This window comes from Macrotis lagotis, chromosome 1 (genome assembly GCF_037893015.1).
Source record: "Macrotis lagotis isolate mMagLag1 chromosome 1, bilby.v1.9.chrom.fasta, whole genome shotgun sequence".
In the NCBI taxonomy this organism is placed as follows: Eukaryota; Metazoa; Chordata; class Mammalia; order Peramelemorphia; family Peramelidae; genus Macrotis; species Macrotis lagotis.
The window spans coordinates 51,374,062-51,389,380 of record NC_133658.1 but is presented as its reverse complement, the minus strand read 5'-3'; the positions used below and the strand labels follow the sequence as shown (position 1 = coordinate 51,389,380).

The following is a 15,319-nucleotide window of genomic DNA, read 5'->3' as shown; positions in this document are numbered from 1 at the left end:
GGAAGCATCTAAATGAACTGTTGCTGGGTGAAGTCAGCAGAGACAAGAAAACAACCAGTCACCCCTCAACAATCATAGATTTTACATTTCTGGTTTTGCTTATTTGTCGGTTAGTCATCAATAAGTAAATGGGAGTTTTTGATGTACTGTGGAAAATTTCTGACAACTATACTCTGCATAGTATGTTAAAAAAACTAAAAAAATTTACTAACTTGTAAATTAATAAATACAGCATATAATTTATTTTATCAATTACTACCCTAAGTATATAAAACACAAATTTGTTATGAACAGTAAAATTTTGTTAAGAGTAAGTTCTCAGAGGGGTGGCTAGGTGGTGCCCTGGAGTCAGGAGTACCTGGGTTCAAATTCGGTCTCAGACACTTAATAATTATCTAGCTGTGTGATCTTGGGCAAGCCACTTAACCCCACTGTCTTGTTAAAAAAAAAATAACCGAAAAAAGAAAAAAGAAAAAGAGTTTGAGTACTCTAAAGAACTATAGGCTCTGCATGTTCTCTCCATCATCCAGATTCAGTCACATGACTTTCTCACAGGATAATTTTGCAGCTTTTGTAGAAGGAAATTCATGAAGCAACTATATCTGGAAGACAGCATAGCATACAAGACACTAATCTCTCTCGTATAGAATCCCCGTGTTGGTTGACTTTTGAGGATGTTAAATATAATTAGAATTATTAAAAATAAAGATCTGTGTGGGGCCTAGAGTTATTTGCAGTTTTTCATATTCTTCAGCATACCTAAGCCCTTCTAAACCCTCACATCAAAATAAATAAATAAATAAATCTAGGAGCAGTACCCAGTTAACAATGTAAACAGAAAGAATGACACATTCCAAAATCAAAAATAATTGTAATAAAATTATAAAGTGAACCTCAAATGAACAGAGGTGAGAGATTTCATTTTGGGGAGGTGGGTAGTCCCACATATGTTAAGATACTGCACAAATTTTTGTACTTTTTCAATTCATCAATCAGTTGTGCTGTTTTTCCTCTCTAAAAAAATATGATTTTTCAAAAGGAATAGATTCTCCAAGGAAGAAGGGGAGGTAATGGGGATCATTATAGCAAAGACAAAACCCCAAAATATCAATGAAAACATAAGAAAAAAGAAACTGATGGCTTCAAGCTTGACCCTGGAAAGAAACTGAACCAACAGATGAAAGTGATTCACTTGGTGAAAAGCATAAACTAATCATGGAGAAACTTGTACATGAATATTAAGAGACTATTGGCACCTGAAAATAAAACCTTAATAAGAAAACAAATATGACAATCTTCTGTAAGACCAGCTGTACTGTACAGTTTCAGAACTCTGAAGTGGACCATAACAGATTCAGAAAACATCCTCACAAAAAACCTATTATTAACCAGAAAGATGTTTCATCAAAAGAAACATATTCTCAAAGCACATGACACACAAGTCAATAACCAGCAATACCACTAAACAATAGTAAATTGTGAAAATGGATGTGTGGCATTAGATTGGCTAAATGAACAGAAAGCAACTTCCCCACTGCATGGAGTCAATACTCCTTTATTAAGCACATACTGTGTTTCAAGAACTATGGTCATTGCTGGGGATGCAGAGAAGGTCAGATATCAACTCAGTCTAATGAAGGAGACAACATAAAAAAAGCTGTATGTAAGTAAGATCCCAGAATAAAGGAGTATCAGGAAAAAAACTGCCTGGAGATAAAGACTTCAGGTGAGATTTAGAAGAAAGCTAGGAGGTAGAGATGAGAAAGAAAAGGAAGTACTCTAGGTATTACATTTAAATCTGAATTTAATCAGTAGGCTTCACAACCAAGTGGTGGGTTTTTTTGACCACAGGGACAAATAAAATTATCTGTTACCTCATTTATAAATTTTTGATCTTTATCAATATAGATCCATAAGAATGAAAACAAATACTGCTGTGTTACTCAGAGTAATAAATATGAATGTTTTCACATGCTAAAATAAAAAGAAATGAATGATCACTTAAAATCTGAAATGTGTTTCTTTAGGCTGTTTCTAAGTAAAGATCCCAAGTTTGCTTTCAATGTAATTTTTTTTTTTTAGGTTTTCACGAGGCAAATGGGGTTAAGTGGCTTGCCCAAGGCAACACAGCTAGGTAATTATTAAGTGTCTGAGACCAGATTTGAACCCAGGTACTCCTGACTCCAAGGCAGTGCTTTATCCACTATGCCACCTAGCTGTCCCCCTCAATGTAATTCTTTAAATAGACTGATCATGTTACACAGAAAATTACAAGAAAAAGAATGTTTACAAATTAATGTATGAAGAATATTCCAAATGACCATATGAAAAGACCTGCTCAAAACAAGAGGTTCTGTAGCCAGAACCATAGTACAGGCCAATTCCCATATCTCTACATTGAGCACAGACAGGTGGCAGGAGGCTTAACTTCCAAGGTAATTCCTGAGACCCAGTTAACTCCACAGAGAAACAACCACATAACAGAGCTGCCACCCTCACAGGCCTTATTTCTACCCAGCCTTCCAACATTTGAGAATATTTCCAAGAATTTAACTATTACTCTTGCCTGTCTCTAATTCTAAAAAGGCCCAAAAGTAATGAGAACAAAACATGCAAACTTTAGAGACTTCTCTCACAAATATTTACTTTTTTATTCTTTTGTCCTTTGGAGAAAATAACATCATATCTTTCCCATTCTTTCAAGATCTGGTTCAGATATTTACTTTTCTTTACTCAATAATACTGAATATTTTGAATGGGTACCTATGGAAATGCTCTGGGGATGATACCATAAGCTTTGAGTAGGTAGCTACCCTCACCTTATTACCATTTCATCCTTGCAGGACGAAGTCCAAGGGTAGGTGACTGAAGGTAGAACTTGGGCTGGGTGGGTAATCTCTCCCCATCCCTTGTTTAATATGAGGACACTTCCTGGAGGAATTGGGATTTAAGGAGACTTTTGATGGAAGAGAGGAGTAGTTTGGCAGATATGAGATGGAAGGTTGTTCCAGGGGGCAAAGGATGACCTGGAAGAAGTCAGAGGAGGGAACAGGAGAAAGGAATGGAGGGGAATACAAGGAAATTAGCTTCATTGGATTGAAGATAATAAGACATTGGACAGCCAAAGGGAGAAATGACTCACTATGAAGTTACCATTTTCCAATTAATCTTAACATTAAAACAATGGTTTTTGTAATTGATTTGGCCTCTGGCTTTCTTTTAAATAAAGAGAAAGTCAGCCTTACTGTAATTTAAATCATTCAGGAGACATATTCAAAATAAATGACTTGCAGAAGCTTACAATCTGACTTTTCTGTGCTGATAAGTGTCAATTAAAATTGTGTTGATTCTTTACCTGTATCTGAGTCTTTTTGATCTCCATTTGTTCCAACAGTGAAGGGCAACTTCCGTTTTGTAGCTCTTTCTTTTACTTCTTTCCCTCCATCACTCCGGTCCAATTTTGGAGTCTTGGTTAGAGAAACTTTATCTTTATCCTAGAAAGAAAAAGCAAAAAGTTCAGAAATACTTTAAAGCAAAAAAGCAGTCACAAAGTTTTCCATTATTCCTTATAAGCAGTGGGGAAATGAAGAGGTATTTATTTGAGGTCTGCTACAGTCCTGGCACTGTGCTAAGGCCTTAACAATTATCATTTGCTTCTCACAATAACCCTGAGAGATAAGCACTCTTATTATCTCACTTTAAAGTTAAGGAAACTGAGGCAAACAGGGTCACAAAGCTGGGAAGTGTCTGAGGCTGGATATGAACTCAGTTCTTTCTGATTCCAGGTCTATCACTCTATTAGTTGCCTCTGAATTCTGGACACAGAGAAAACATCTTAAAGAGTAAATAGTTATAAAACTTAATAACAATTCCTATATTACCTTTTACAAAATGTCCTAGGCTTCTTACAGAAGAAATACCACTGACCAGGAAATAAGGAGAGATTAGCTGTCAGGAGGCTGTGAACCCTTCATTATAGGGGATCACTGTCCCAAGTGCTCAGCACAATATCCTGCACATGTGAGGAACTTCATGTCAGTTCTCTGTCAGTGTAACTTTGGACAAGGCACCTAGCCTCTAAGAGGCCTCAGTTTCCTAAGAAAAAAATGATCTATAATGTTATATTTGCATTTTGGTTGATTATGGTGGGAGTCAGATTTTACATCCAGGTAAAAAGATAATACTGAAAAAATGGAAGTAAGGAATAAGTAAATCAACCAAAAACGTATACATATGTATATATGTATATCTATCTATTTATCTATATATATGTGTGTGTGCATATATCTAAAAACACACATTATACTAATTTAAATGAATTACATGATGTGAGATTATGTGAAAATATAATGGTGATAAATTTATAGAAAATTAATTTTAAAATAACAATAACTTTTTTTTTAGGTTTTTACAAGGCAAATGGGGTTAAGTGGCTTGCCCAAGGACACACAGCTAGGTAATTGTTAAGTGTCTGAGACTGGATTTGAACCCAGGTACTCCTGACTCCAGGGCTGGTGCTTTATCCACTGCCACACCTAGCCACCCCACCAATAACTTTTAAAGAATATTTTTCAAATTTTGACTTCCCAAACTGTCAGTTGCCCTTTTAAGTAACGACTATAAATGTCAACCCAGTTGTTCTCTGTTAATCTTTGATAATCAAAAAAGATAGTCGACACTTAATATTTTGGTACTACTTATGGTTGTTGCCAAGTATTCAAATACTAGATCTTTGATAATGAGCTTGTGCTGATATGAGAGAAATTTAAGCAAGAGCAAGTCCATGTATATCTATAAATTCAACCATTTTGCAGGTTAAAGTGCAATTTTGCAGATGAGATATTTCCTTCATGTTTGCAACTAAATATTTAATTCACATGTTATATATGTTTTGGAAAACTTCTATGTACACTCAAGGACAAGAATGAAAAGTCAAGCGATGCCGGATTGCAGCTCATTGTCCTGGCTCTCTTGAAAGCACCTTAAGGAAATGGAGTTGGGAAAGTACTATCATAGCAGACATACCAATAAATATTTTTAGGAACAACTATTTTCTTTCTAGGAATTTGCTAAATCCAGACCAGCTATCCTGACTCTAGCCGAAGGCAAAACTTTTTCTGTAGTCACGCTCTGAAACTTGCTGCACTTGTGGAACAAATCCCAAACTATGGCTTGTTCTATGGCAAATGATAGGAATTTAAATCACACTCTCAAGGATTGTACTGTATAATTAAAGGAGAGAAACCATAAAGGGCATGGTAGGCTGGGATCTGAGGAAGCCCCTAGAGGTGAAAGAGAGCTGAGAAATGGCCAGAGCCCCCCACTCCCACATGCAGATGATACTTCTAATGACAAGGTGATTCACTACACAGGCTAATCATTCTCCTCCTCCATCTGCTAGAGTTCAATCCAATCAACTCCAGTAACTCCCTACTGCCTCTAGGATCATATATAAAATCCTGTTTAGATTTTAAATCCCATCATTATCTTGACTCTTCCTGCTTTTCAAGTTTTTTTTGCACCTTTTTCCCTTGAGATACTGACCTTCTTACTGTTTCTCCCAAAAATACGCCTCCTCATCTCTTTATTGGCTATCTCCTGGACTACTTCAAATCTCAGCCTTTCCCAGTGCTCATTAATCTCAGTATCTTCCATCAGAGAATATACCAATTTTCTTGTACATCTTTTTATATATTATTTCTCCCATTATTTTGTGGGGTGCTGTAGAGAAGGGATAGGTTTGCTTTTTTTTTTTAAGGATCTTTATTTCTAGTTAGCACAAAGCCTGGGACATACACTTAAAAATGTCAGATGACTAATCGGCAGACTGAGTATCACTGTAAAACACTGTTTTAATAAACAAATAAAATAGAATTTAAATATCCAAAATGAATACTCTCTGGTCCAACAACTTGGATAGTCCATCCATTCATTCAAAGAGGGTTATTAAACCTCAAAAGCCTCCCAGAATAGCTTTTTGTTTCCACAGAAAGTGAAATAGCTACATACATTGATATAGGCTAATTTAAAAAATATATAATCCCCAGCTGGGATACATATCATATTCATCTTATTGTTAAGTTGTTTTGCGGTCATGTCCAACTTGTAATCTTCCTCAAGCTTCCATGATTACTAGGAGAATGTAAGTGAGAAAGGTCAGCCACAGAGTAGATAGAGAAGAGCAATAATGTTTTACAGTTACAACATTAAGGTTCTAGCTTCTACTACTATATATATATATAGAACATGGTTTTTTTTTTGGTCACATATATAAATCCTATTTGTGTCCCACTAAATAATTTGCAAAGCAGCTCTCCCAATTTCATCTTCACAATGGCACAATAAAATGAATATTTCACTTGAGTTACTGTTCTGATTTGACAAAAAAGGATATTGGTTTAATTGTAAATTTTCCTTTTCTCTCTGTCTCATTAAGGAGGCCCCTATATCCTATTTAGAAATGGAAGAGGCCTTTTGTTGTTTTTCAATTGTTTTTCAGTCATTTCCAAAGCTTTGTGGCTTCATTTGGGGTTTTCTTGGCAAAGATAACAGAGTGGTTTGTCATTTCTTTCTCCAGTTCATTTTATGGATGATGTAAACTGAGGCAAAAAAAAAATTAAGTAAGTTGTCCAGAGACACACATTTATCACTATGGATTTAAAATACTTTTGGATTTTTAAACATAAGAATAAGAGCAAAAGAGCAGAGATTTGACAAGATTTTAGACTATCTAGGAATAAAAAAGAATGTGCTACAGATGTAGAAGAAAACCCTCCAGGAGAAGTACAGTGGACATTTATTTGGATATATTTATAAAAATTTTACCATTACTAGGATTAATAACAACCTCTCAAGGCTAATAGCCATTAGTAAAGTGGAACAAGCAGGACTCAAAAATGTTGAAGCTATATTCTGATCCCAACAAGGAATATTAGTCCTCTAACCCCTATGGGTACGTTACCCTTTGTAATTAAGATGAGATTATTCCCTTTTCCCAGGGCAGCTAGGTGATGCAGTGGGTACAGCACTGGTCTTGGATTCAGGAAGATGGGAGTTCAATTCCAGCTTCAGTCACCCAACTCTTCCTAGCTGTGTGACCTTGGGTAATTCACTTAACCCTAAATGCTTCACATCTAGGACCATCTCCAAATGTCCTGATTCCCATCTGGCCACTGGACCCCAGCTGAGTCTGGAATAGAAAGTGAGGCTGGTGACTCAGCAAAGCTCCCCTTACTCAAATCCAGTTCATGTGGTTGTCATGATATCACTTCCCTGATCTTCAAAAATGAAGGACAAACATCATTCCCTTTTCCCTAGCCAAGGTGTCACAAGATTCAAACAATGCACTAGATCCTTCCATCCCCATCTGAAGTTGCAATGTCACAAGACTTTCGAACTTATCACAACTATACTCAATTGATGGAGGATTTACAAGAAAAACCAAGTAGCATCAAGGAAAGTAAAGAATTGTGCTTCTCTCCCCAGGACAAGGGATGCTAAGACTTTGCAACACTTGATGTTCCCTGTTCCCTACCTCATCTAATAACATTTCCTATTGTAATGATCCATCTGGAGGGGCAGAGGAAGGAAAAATTCTGTATCTTTCTCCTCCATCTACCTATATTTGAGAAAGGGCCTGCCCTGGCAATGGCTCTGAAAGAACATTGTGAGGGGGCAACATTTATTTGGATATATTTATAAAAATATTACCATTAAAGTCAAACTTAATGACTCTGATATATTCAAATTTATGTTTTTAAATATTAGAAAGTAGCTAGGGAAGTAAGAATGATTTTAATGTATCACAAAATACCTACTCTCAAATAAGATAATGTAGCAAAGGTTTTCCTTTGTTGACCCCATCCAAAAGAATTTTTAATGAAATTAAATTTTTAAAGAGAAAAGTAAAACCCTTGGAAAAAAATTAAAAATAAACCGCTAAAATTATATTTTTTATTTACATTTTATTTTGGTAAAACTTCGTGTTGGGATTAACTAGAAGATTCTTTGAGAAACATCACTTCTAAGAGAGTAAATTGCCACATTTAAACTAGAAAACAGAGAATTTGATTCTAACAGCTAGGTAGGTTATTGTCTGTAGAATGAATCTGTTAGCTTTAGTCTCTTCGTTTTAAAACAGGGATACTGTGGGGATCAAATGAGCTAATAATTGTAAAGCGTTCATGCCAGGCTCAAAGGAAGCACTATACAAAATATCAGCCATTTTATTATTATTATTATTATTATTATTATTGTTGTTGTTGTTGTTGTTACAAAGATTATCCTATCCATATTCCTTTATCACCAGGAAAAATTCTGCACATTCACAAATAAACTTTTCTAAAATATTCCATTAAAAACCACATAAATATATAAATTTTCTAAATACACAAAAATAGCTCTTAACAGTAAGTGAAATGATTGTGGGCAAATGTTTAGTTCACTTTTAACATTAGAACAAGGTAAACAAAAGAAATAAGGACTGGGATTATGTCAAAAGAGAGATAGATACATATATAACTATTATTCAATATGGAACTTTTCAAAATCTAAGTTATAAGCCTTAATTTTGAAAAATCCTCAAATAATGGGCAAAATTAAGTTTATACATATAGAAGTCATTCCTATCTAAAGCATAGGTTCTTAGTCACCTTAACTGTTTATTTATATATTTAGTTTCCAGGCCCCAGGCAAATGGGGTTAAGCGGCTTACCCAAGACTACACAGCTAGGTAATTATTAAGTGTCTGAGACCAGATCTGAACTCAGGTACTCCTGATTCCAGGGCTGGTGCTTTATCCACTGAGCCACCTAGCTGCCCCTATTTTATATATTTTAAACATTCCACAAGAGTTCACAGACTTCACTAAACTGGAAAAGAAGACCACTGCACACAAAAAGGTTAACAAAGCCTGCTCAAGAGTTTACCAATGAGTATATACACACACACACACAGTACACAAATACATATGATTACAAATATGCATACCATATCATCTCTCGCAATTATGGATCAATTATTTGTAAGTAGATTAAAAAAAAACTGGCAATAAGCTGGTGCTTACTCTAAAAGGTACAAGAGTTGGCTTAAATGCCTGTAGTATATTACAAATTTCCTTTAATAATACAAATATTGGGGAAGCTAGTGGATAGAGCAATGGCCCATAAGTCGGGAGGACCTGAGTTCGAATGTGACCTCAGACACTTAGTAATTACCTAGCTGTGTAACCTTGGGCAGGTCAATTACCCCCATTGCCTTAAATAAAATTTTAAATAAAAATTTAAAAGAAACCAATTCAAATATCACTGAAAATTAGTTTTTATTAATTAATGAAATTAATTAAGGTCAGTATTTTAGGATGTAGATACATAACTGAACAAAACAAAATATACTTGTCTTTAGCAAACAGAATGGGAAAAGCACAGGGAAGGATATGGAACCACAAAGGAAGGTAAGGGTGACAAGCTGCAAAAAAGGATATGTATAAAAATAGGAATATAGAATAAGGAAATACAATTTAAAAGAAAAAGATGAACTGGGCAAATAGGAGAAAGATAAGAGGTGAAAGAGGGGAAGGTCTGTAACATACTGAGCAGATCCTCTGAATAAGAGGAAATGTAAAGAATATACAGGACAGTCATGAAATCTAGATCTAAACCAACTTGATTTCTGAAAGGCTGGCTTGTTCTTTTTTTAATAATATAAGTATAGCATGTAGAATTAACCAAGGATTCCCTTCCCCAAATGTCTACGATGTAGAACAAAAATGATTTAGTCTTCTCTATCCTTCTAACTAAAGCTTAAGCTATAGTATTAAAGAGGCAAAAATGGAGAAACTTTCATGCTTAAAGGCTGAATAAATAAAGGAATTTTTTATGCAGAATTGTTATTGTTAGTTGGTACTTGAATCTCACTAGCTAGGAGCTTAACAGTGGAGTATGTAAGTGCTATCAGTTACCATGGCAATGATTATAAAAGTGAATGGAAAAGATTTTGGTTTTATAATCATCAAACATAGAAGTAACAAAATGAATTCTATATAATACTTATGAACTATAGTGAGCTACTATGTAACTGAATAAAAAGTGATGACCAAATTTGACAAATATATCAGATCTGTCTCCAGTACTCAATTATCAAAAAAAAAAAATTGCTGTCTTTTGTTCTTACATTGCAGACTTTTTTCTTGTTACTAAATTTGAACCATCCCCTTGCAACAAATTAGGCAAAAACATCTGCTACAGAACACCTAATATAGAAATGAACTTTATATGATACTGCATACAATATTTTGTCCTAATAGCTTCCCCTTCTTCCTGGCAAGAGAGGGAAAGGTATGTTTTGTTATCTCCTCTCCAAGTTCAAGTATTTGATCTCTCTGTATCATCTGGCATTACCAACCAGCAGACTCCTGCATGGATTTAAACTTATCTATAAAGAGGATCTTCAGATCTCTACATTTAGCTCTATTGTCTCTAGTGGACAACATTATTTCATCAATATATGCCTATAAGATAGCCTGAAATCAAGTCTTTTTTTTTAAAGGTTTTTGCAAGGCAAACGGGGTTAAGTGGCTTGCCCAAGGCCACACAGCTAGGTAATTATTAAGTGTCTGAGACCGGATTTGAATCCAGGTACTCCTGACTCCAGGGCCGGTGCTTTATCCACTACGCCACCTAGCCGCCCCTGAAATCAGATTCTTCTCATTATTGTTAAGGGGACCACAATCTACTATAGTCAGGATTGAAATGTGAGTGTTATTCATGACTCCTTACTCCTACCGAATCCCTATCCATTTTAAAATATTACCGTTTTCCCCCTTTTGTTCAGTTGTGCCTGACTCATTGTGACCCCGTGAAACAAACATGAAGGTCAGTCACACAGCTGTTGGGTATCTGAGGCCACAATGGAATTCTTTTCCTTAGTCTTCTTTCCTATAGATGGCTTCTGTTCTGTGCACCTTATTTCTCAATACTCTCATTTTCCATATTCTCATCAGATCTCAACTTCAAATATAAGTGAGAGCTGTGAAGGACTACTAAGTGCCCTAGCAGATGAAGCACTGGACTTGGTGTCAGTGGGATTCAAGTTCAAATCTTGCCTCAAATAACTACTGGTTGTCCAGTCCTTAACAAATCAGTGAGGTTCTCAGTCACTTTTGTTTCCATCTATTAAATGGGGCTAATCACAGTATCTGTTTAACAGGGTTGTTGTGAGGAACAAATAAATATGTTATCGTAAGAAAAATGTCTTGTAAATTTTAACATTCCCTGTAAATACTAGATATAACTAGGATTATCAATATTCAAACGACTGACATTTATATATCCATAATTCTCTTCTGCATTCCACTCCCAAAACACCAACTGATTAATGGATAATTAAAACTCTATGTTCTAAAGGCATCTCAAAATAAATAGTCTATTAAAAAAATTCCTTATTTCTCCTTTTAAACCCTTTCCAGAGGCTCCCAGTTGGATGCCTTTAGTAGTGGCTTAAGGTACACAGTTCTTCTGATGCTGAGTGAGATGAGCAGAACCAGAAGAACACTGCACACCCTAACAGCAACATGGGGGTAATGTTCAACCTTGATGGAATTGCTGGTTCCATCAGTGTAACAATCAGGGACAATTTTGGGCTGTCTATAATGGAGAATACCATCTGTATCCAGAGAAAGGGCCCTGGAGTTTGAACAAAGTTCAAGGACTATTCCCTTTAATTTAGGGGGGGAAAAAAAGATATCCTATTGTCTGATCTTGTTATCTCTTACACTTTTTGTTTCTTAAGGATGTGATTTCTCTCTCATCACACTCAATTTGTATCAAAGTACAACATGGAAACAAAATAAAGACTCACAGATTGCTTTCCATGGGGGTGAGGGGTGGGGGTGGGGGGCAGGGAAATAAGATTGGGAGAAAAATTGTAAAATTCAAATAAAATCTTTAAAAAAAAAAGGTACAAAGTTCTTAACAATCTGCTCCAGGCTTACCCTACAACTCTAGTCAATAAATTCCAGGCACAGAGAAAAGGAAAAAAACAGGTCCCCCTCCTAAAGGAGGTCACAATCTACCATGGCAGACAAAGTGTTATATCAGAGAGGAGGAATGCACAGCAAATAAAATGTGATGATCAACAGAAGGAGGGAAAGATAGCACCATAAGAAAAGATAAGAAAGTGGTTCTCCTAGGAGATGGGATTTTAGATGGCATTAGAATGAAATGGGGGAGGGGGAGGAAAAGAGCTAGAAAAAAATGCATACCACCAAGAATTAGAATATCTTTTTTTTTAGGGCTTTTTTTGCAAGGCAAATGGAGTTAAGTGGCTTGCCCAAGGCCACACAGCTAGGTAATTATTAAGTGTCTGAGACCAGATTTGAACCCAGGTACTCCTGACTCCAAGGCCGGTGCTTTATCCACTACGCCACCTAGCTGCCCCAAGAGTTAGAATAATCTTGTGCAAGAAAGGCAGGGTCACTGGACTAGAGAACACATGGTCAGTTTTTTGCTGGACTATGAGGGTTAATCAGAGAACTTTATATTGATCCTAGAGTGGATAGGAGGGTGTGGTGACTGGGGGACAGGGAGAGGGATAAAGGGAAATTATGATAACCTTAGTTATGGACTTGTTCAGTTTAAGGTGTCTATGAGATTTCCAATTATAGATATCTAATAAAAAAAAGTAAAATTGAAGAGGTAAATATGGTGGATAGGAAAAAGATTTAGGGCTAAATAAATAGATCTGAAAATCACTATTATAGGGATGATAAATGAATCAATAAGAATTGATGAGATCACAAATGAACTAGTATAGAAGGAGTTAGCAGGAGTGACTTAGATGAATATTTAAGCAAAGGAGACAGGAGCAGTCAGACAAGCATTAAGAAAACCATCAGAGATCAGTGACACAAAGGTCAAGAGAAAATAGAGAATGAAGGAAAACTGCATGATTCACAGTGCCAGCTGCAGAGAAATCAAGAAGAGTGAGGACTGAAAAGGGGCCATTAGATCTGGCAACTATGAGATCAGTGGTAATTTTGGAGAGAGCAGTTTCAGTGAAATAATGAGGAGAGGTCAAAACCCTAAAGGAAGAAAGTGAGAGGAAAGGATGTCAAAATCCTGATTGTGAATGCCTTCTCAAGGAGCTTACCCACAAAAAAGGAGAACTAGGGGACAGTTCTCCTTGGGATGCCAGGGATGGGTTTTTTCATGATGTAGGAGACATGGGGCTGTTTTATGCAAAAGAGAAGAAGCCAATAGACAGAAAAAAATTAAAGAGAAGTGAGAAAGTAAGGAATATGGAGGGAGCAATCAGATGAAGAAGATGGGATTGAATGGGATAGCTTGTATAAGCAGAGGGTTCTTTATGTGTCATAGGGGAAGGAAGCAATAATGGTAGGATGCATCTGAGTGACATGAGGTGAGAAGGAGGGTAAAAGAGGGAATTCTCTACAAATGATAAAAAAAAGAATGTTTGAGATAATAGGAAAGGTAAAATGACAAAAGACTGTGATAAAATAAGTGGTTTTTCCGAGTTCAGCAACATGAACATGGTGCAGTGATGTGTGAGAGCAATATCAAGGATATTACAACCTATATGTAAATGAGGGAGTAGGGAGGAATAAATAGGTCATTTGAAATAAGCAAATTTAAGGAACCATGAGGCTACAGTGTTTGGAGAAAATACCAATATGTATGATGAAATCCCCACATAACCACATGAGTTGGGAAGGAAAGCAACTTATTTCCTGCAATGTGTGCTCTAACATTTCAGCCAGACTGGTCTATTTATTGTTTCTCATTCATGTCATTCCACTTCCCACATCTATGTCTTGGCACAAACTGTCTCCTAAGCTGAAAAGCCCTCCATTTTCACCTTCACTTTTTTAAATCCTTAGGTTACTTCAAGATTAAGAGAAAAATTTTTAATTCAGAAAACATCTTTGTAGCAATTTGATCTGTAAAAGGTCTTTCTAACATATAAAAGAAACACATTAAAATTTAAAAGTATAAGGGCACTTTTTATCTGAAACTCTAAGGTGATGAAATCAGTTCTCAATGAAAGAAACCCACGCTACTGACAGTCAAATGAAAAAAGGGCTCCAAATAAATTAATATTATAGAGATGCAAAATAAAGCAATGCTAAACTCACACATTAAACCCATAAAGCTGACAAAGAAGATCACAAATATTGAAGGGACTACAGAAAAACAGGCACACTGATGCCCTGTTTTGGGAGCTATGACTTGGTAAAGTCATTCTGGAAATACATTTGGAATTTTTCTCAGTTACTGAAGTAACTGAACTAAGTAACTGAACCTTTAATTCAATAATTTCAAAACAAGAATTATAACCAACAGAATTCAAAGAAAAAAGGTTCAATATTAACAAAATTTAAGATTTAGAAGCTAAGCGATAATTTCCACTAACTGGAGAATAGCTAAAAAGTCACCATTTATAAATAAAATGAAGCTATTAACAAATGAAGAGATCAATTCAAAAGAAATACAGGAATATTGGCAGTAACTGATACAGAGTAAACTGAGAAATAGAAGAATCTATGAAGTTATTCCAATACTGTAAAAATTGAACAATTATTCAAAATACTGATAATGAATGAGGTCTACTCCATGACAGAAAGATGAAGAACTATTGAAAATTGTTTTTTAAAAAAAATTAAATATTATATTATTGATTTGGTAACAATAGAAATTTTAGTCAATGAATTTTCCCCCCTTAATCCCTATGAATAAAACAGTCATTTTATAGATAGATAGATAGATAGATAGATAGATAGATAGATATGGAGAAGTACTATTTTCAAGATGTTTCACATCTAACTCACTGCAAAATTTAAAGGGTTAAAAGGACAGAGATAGTTAAAATCTAAAATGATAACAATATGTTCAAAAATAAATAAACATTTATTAAGCATCTATCATATGTGACATGTTCAGGAGCCAAATATGAAAAGCAAACAAAATAAGAATATCATCCTCAAAAATCCAAAAAGCAAGTTGAAAAGTGGGAATGAAATAGAAAAATTAAATAAGGTAGGGAGAGAATAGCAATTTCAGAGAAGTTTCCAAATAGTTCAGTTAAGTTAGAAATGAGAATATATTGTAAGCATTATAAAATATTAATATATACATTTTAATTTAAATAATTAATATAACATTTTATTTCAATGCTTCAAGAAGTTATAATTTGGGGGTGGCTAGGTGGCACAATGAATAGAGCACCGACCCTGGAGTCAGGAATATCTGAGTTCAAATCCTGCCTCAGACACTTAATTGCTATGTGGCCTTGGGCAAGTCACTTA

The 15,319-nt window shown here is 35.3% G+C and overlaps 1 protein-coding gene across 5 annotated transcripts in view; it reads right to left on the bottom strand.

The window, feature by feature from the left end:
• The window catches only part of ANKRD11 (ankyrin repeat domain containing 11), a 347,116-nt gene that overhangs the window by 85,035 nt on the left and 246,762 nt on the right, over window positions 1-15,319 (bottom strand). For 4 of the 5 annotated variants that reach the window (XM_074200999.1, XM_074201025.1, XM_074201017.1 and 1 more), the window contains one exon: window positions 3,356-3,494. In XM_074200999.1, the coding sequence (XP_074057100.1) occupies window positions 3,356-3,494 (139 nt within the window). Of the gene's footprint in view, window positions 1-3,355; window positions 3,495-15,319 lie in introns of those variants that run through there. The other variant, XM_074201032.1, reaches the window with a different exon arrangement.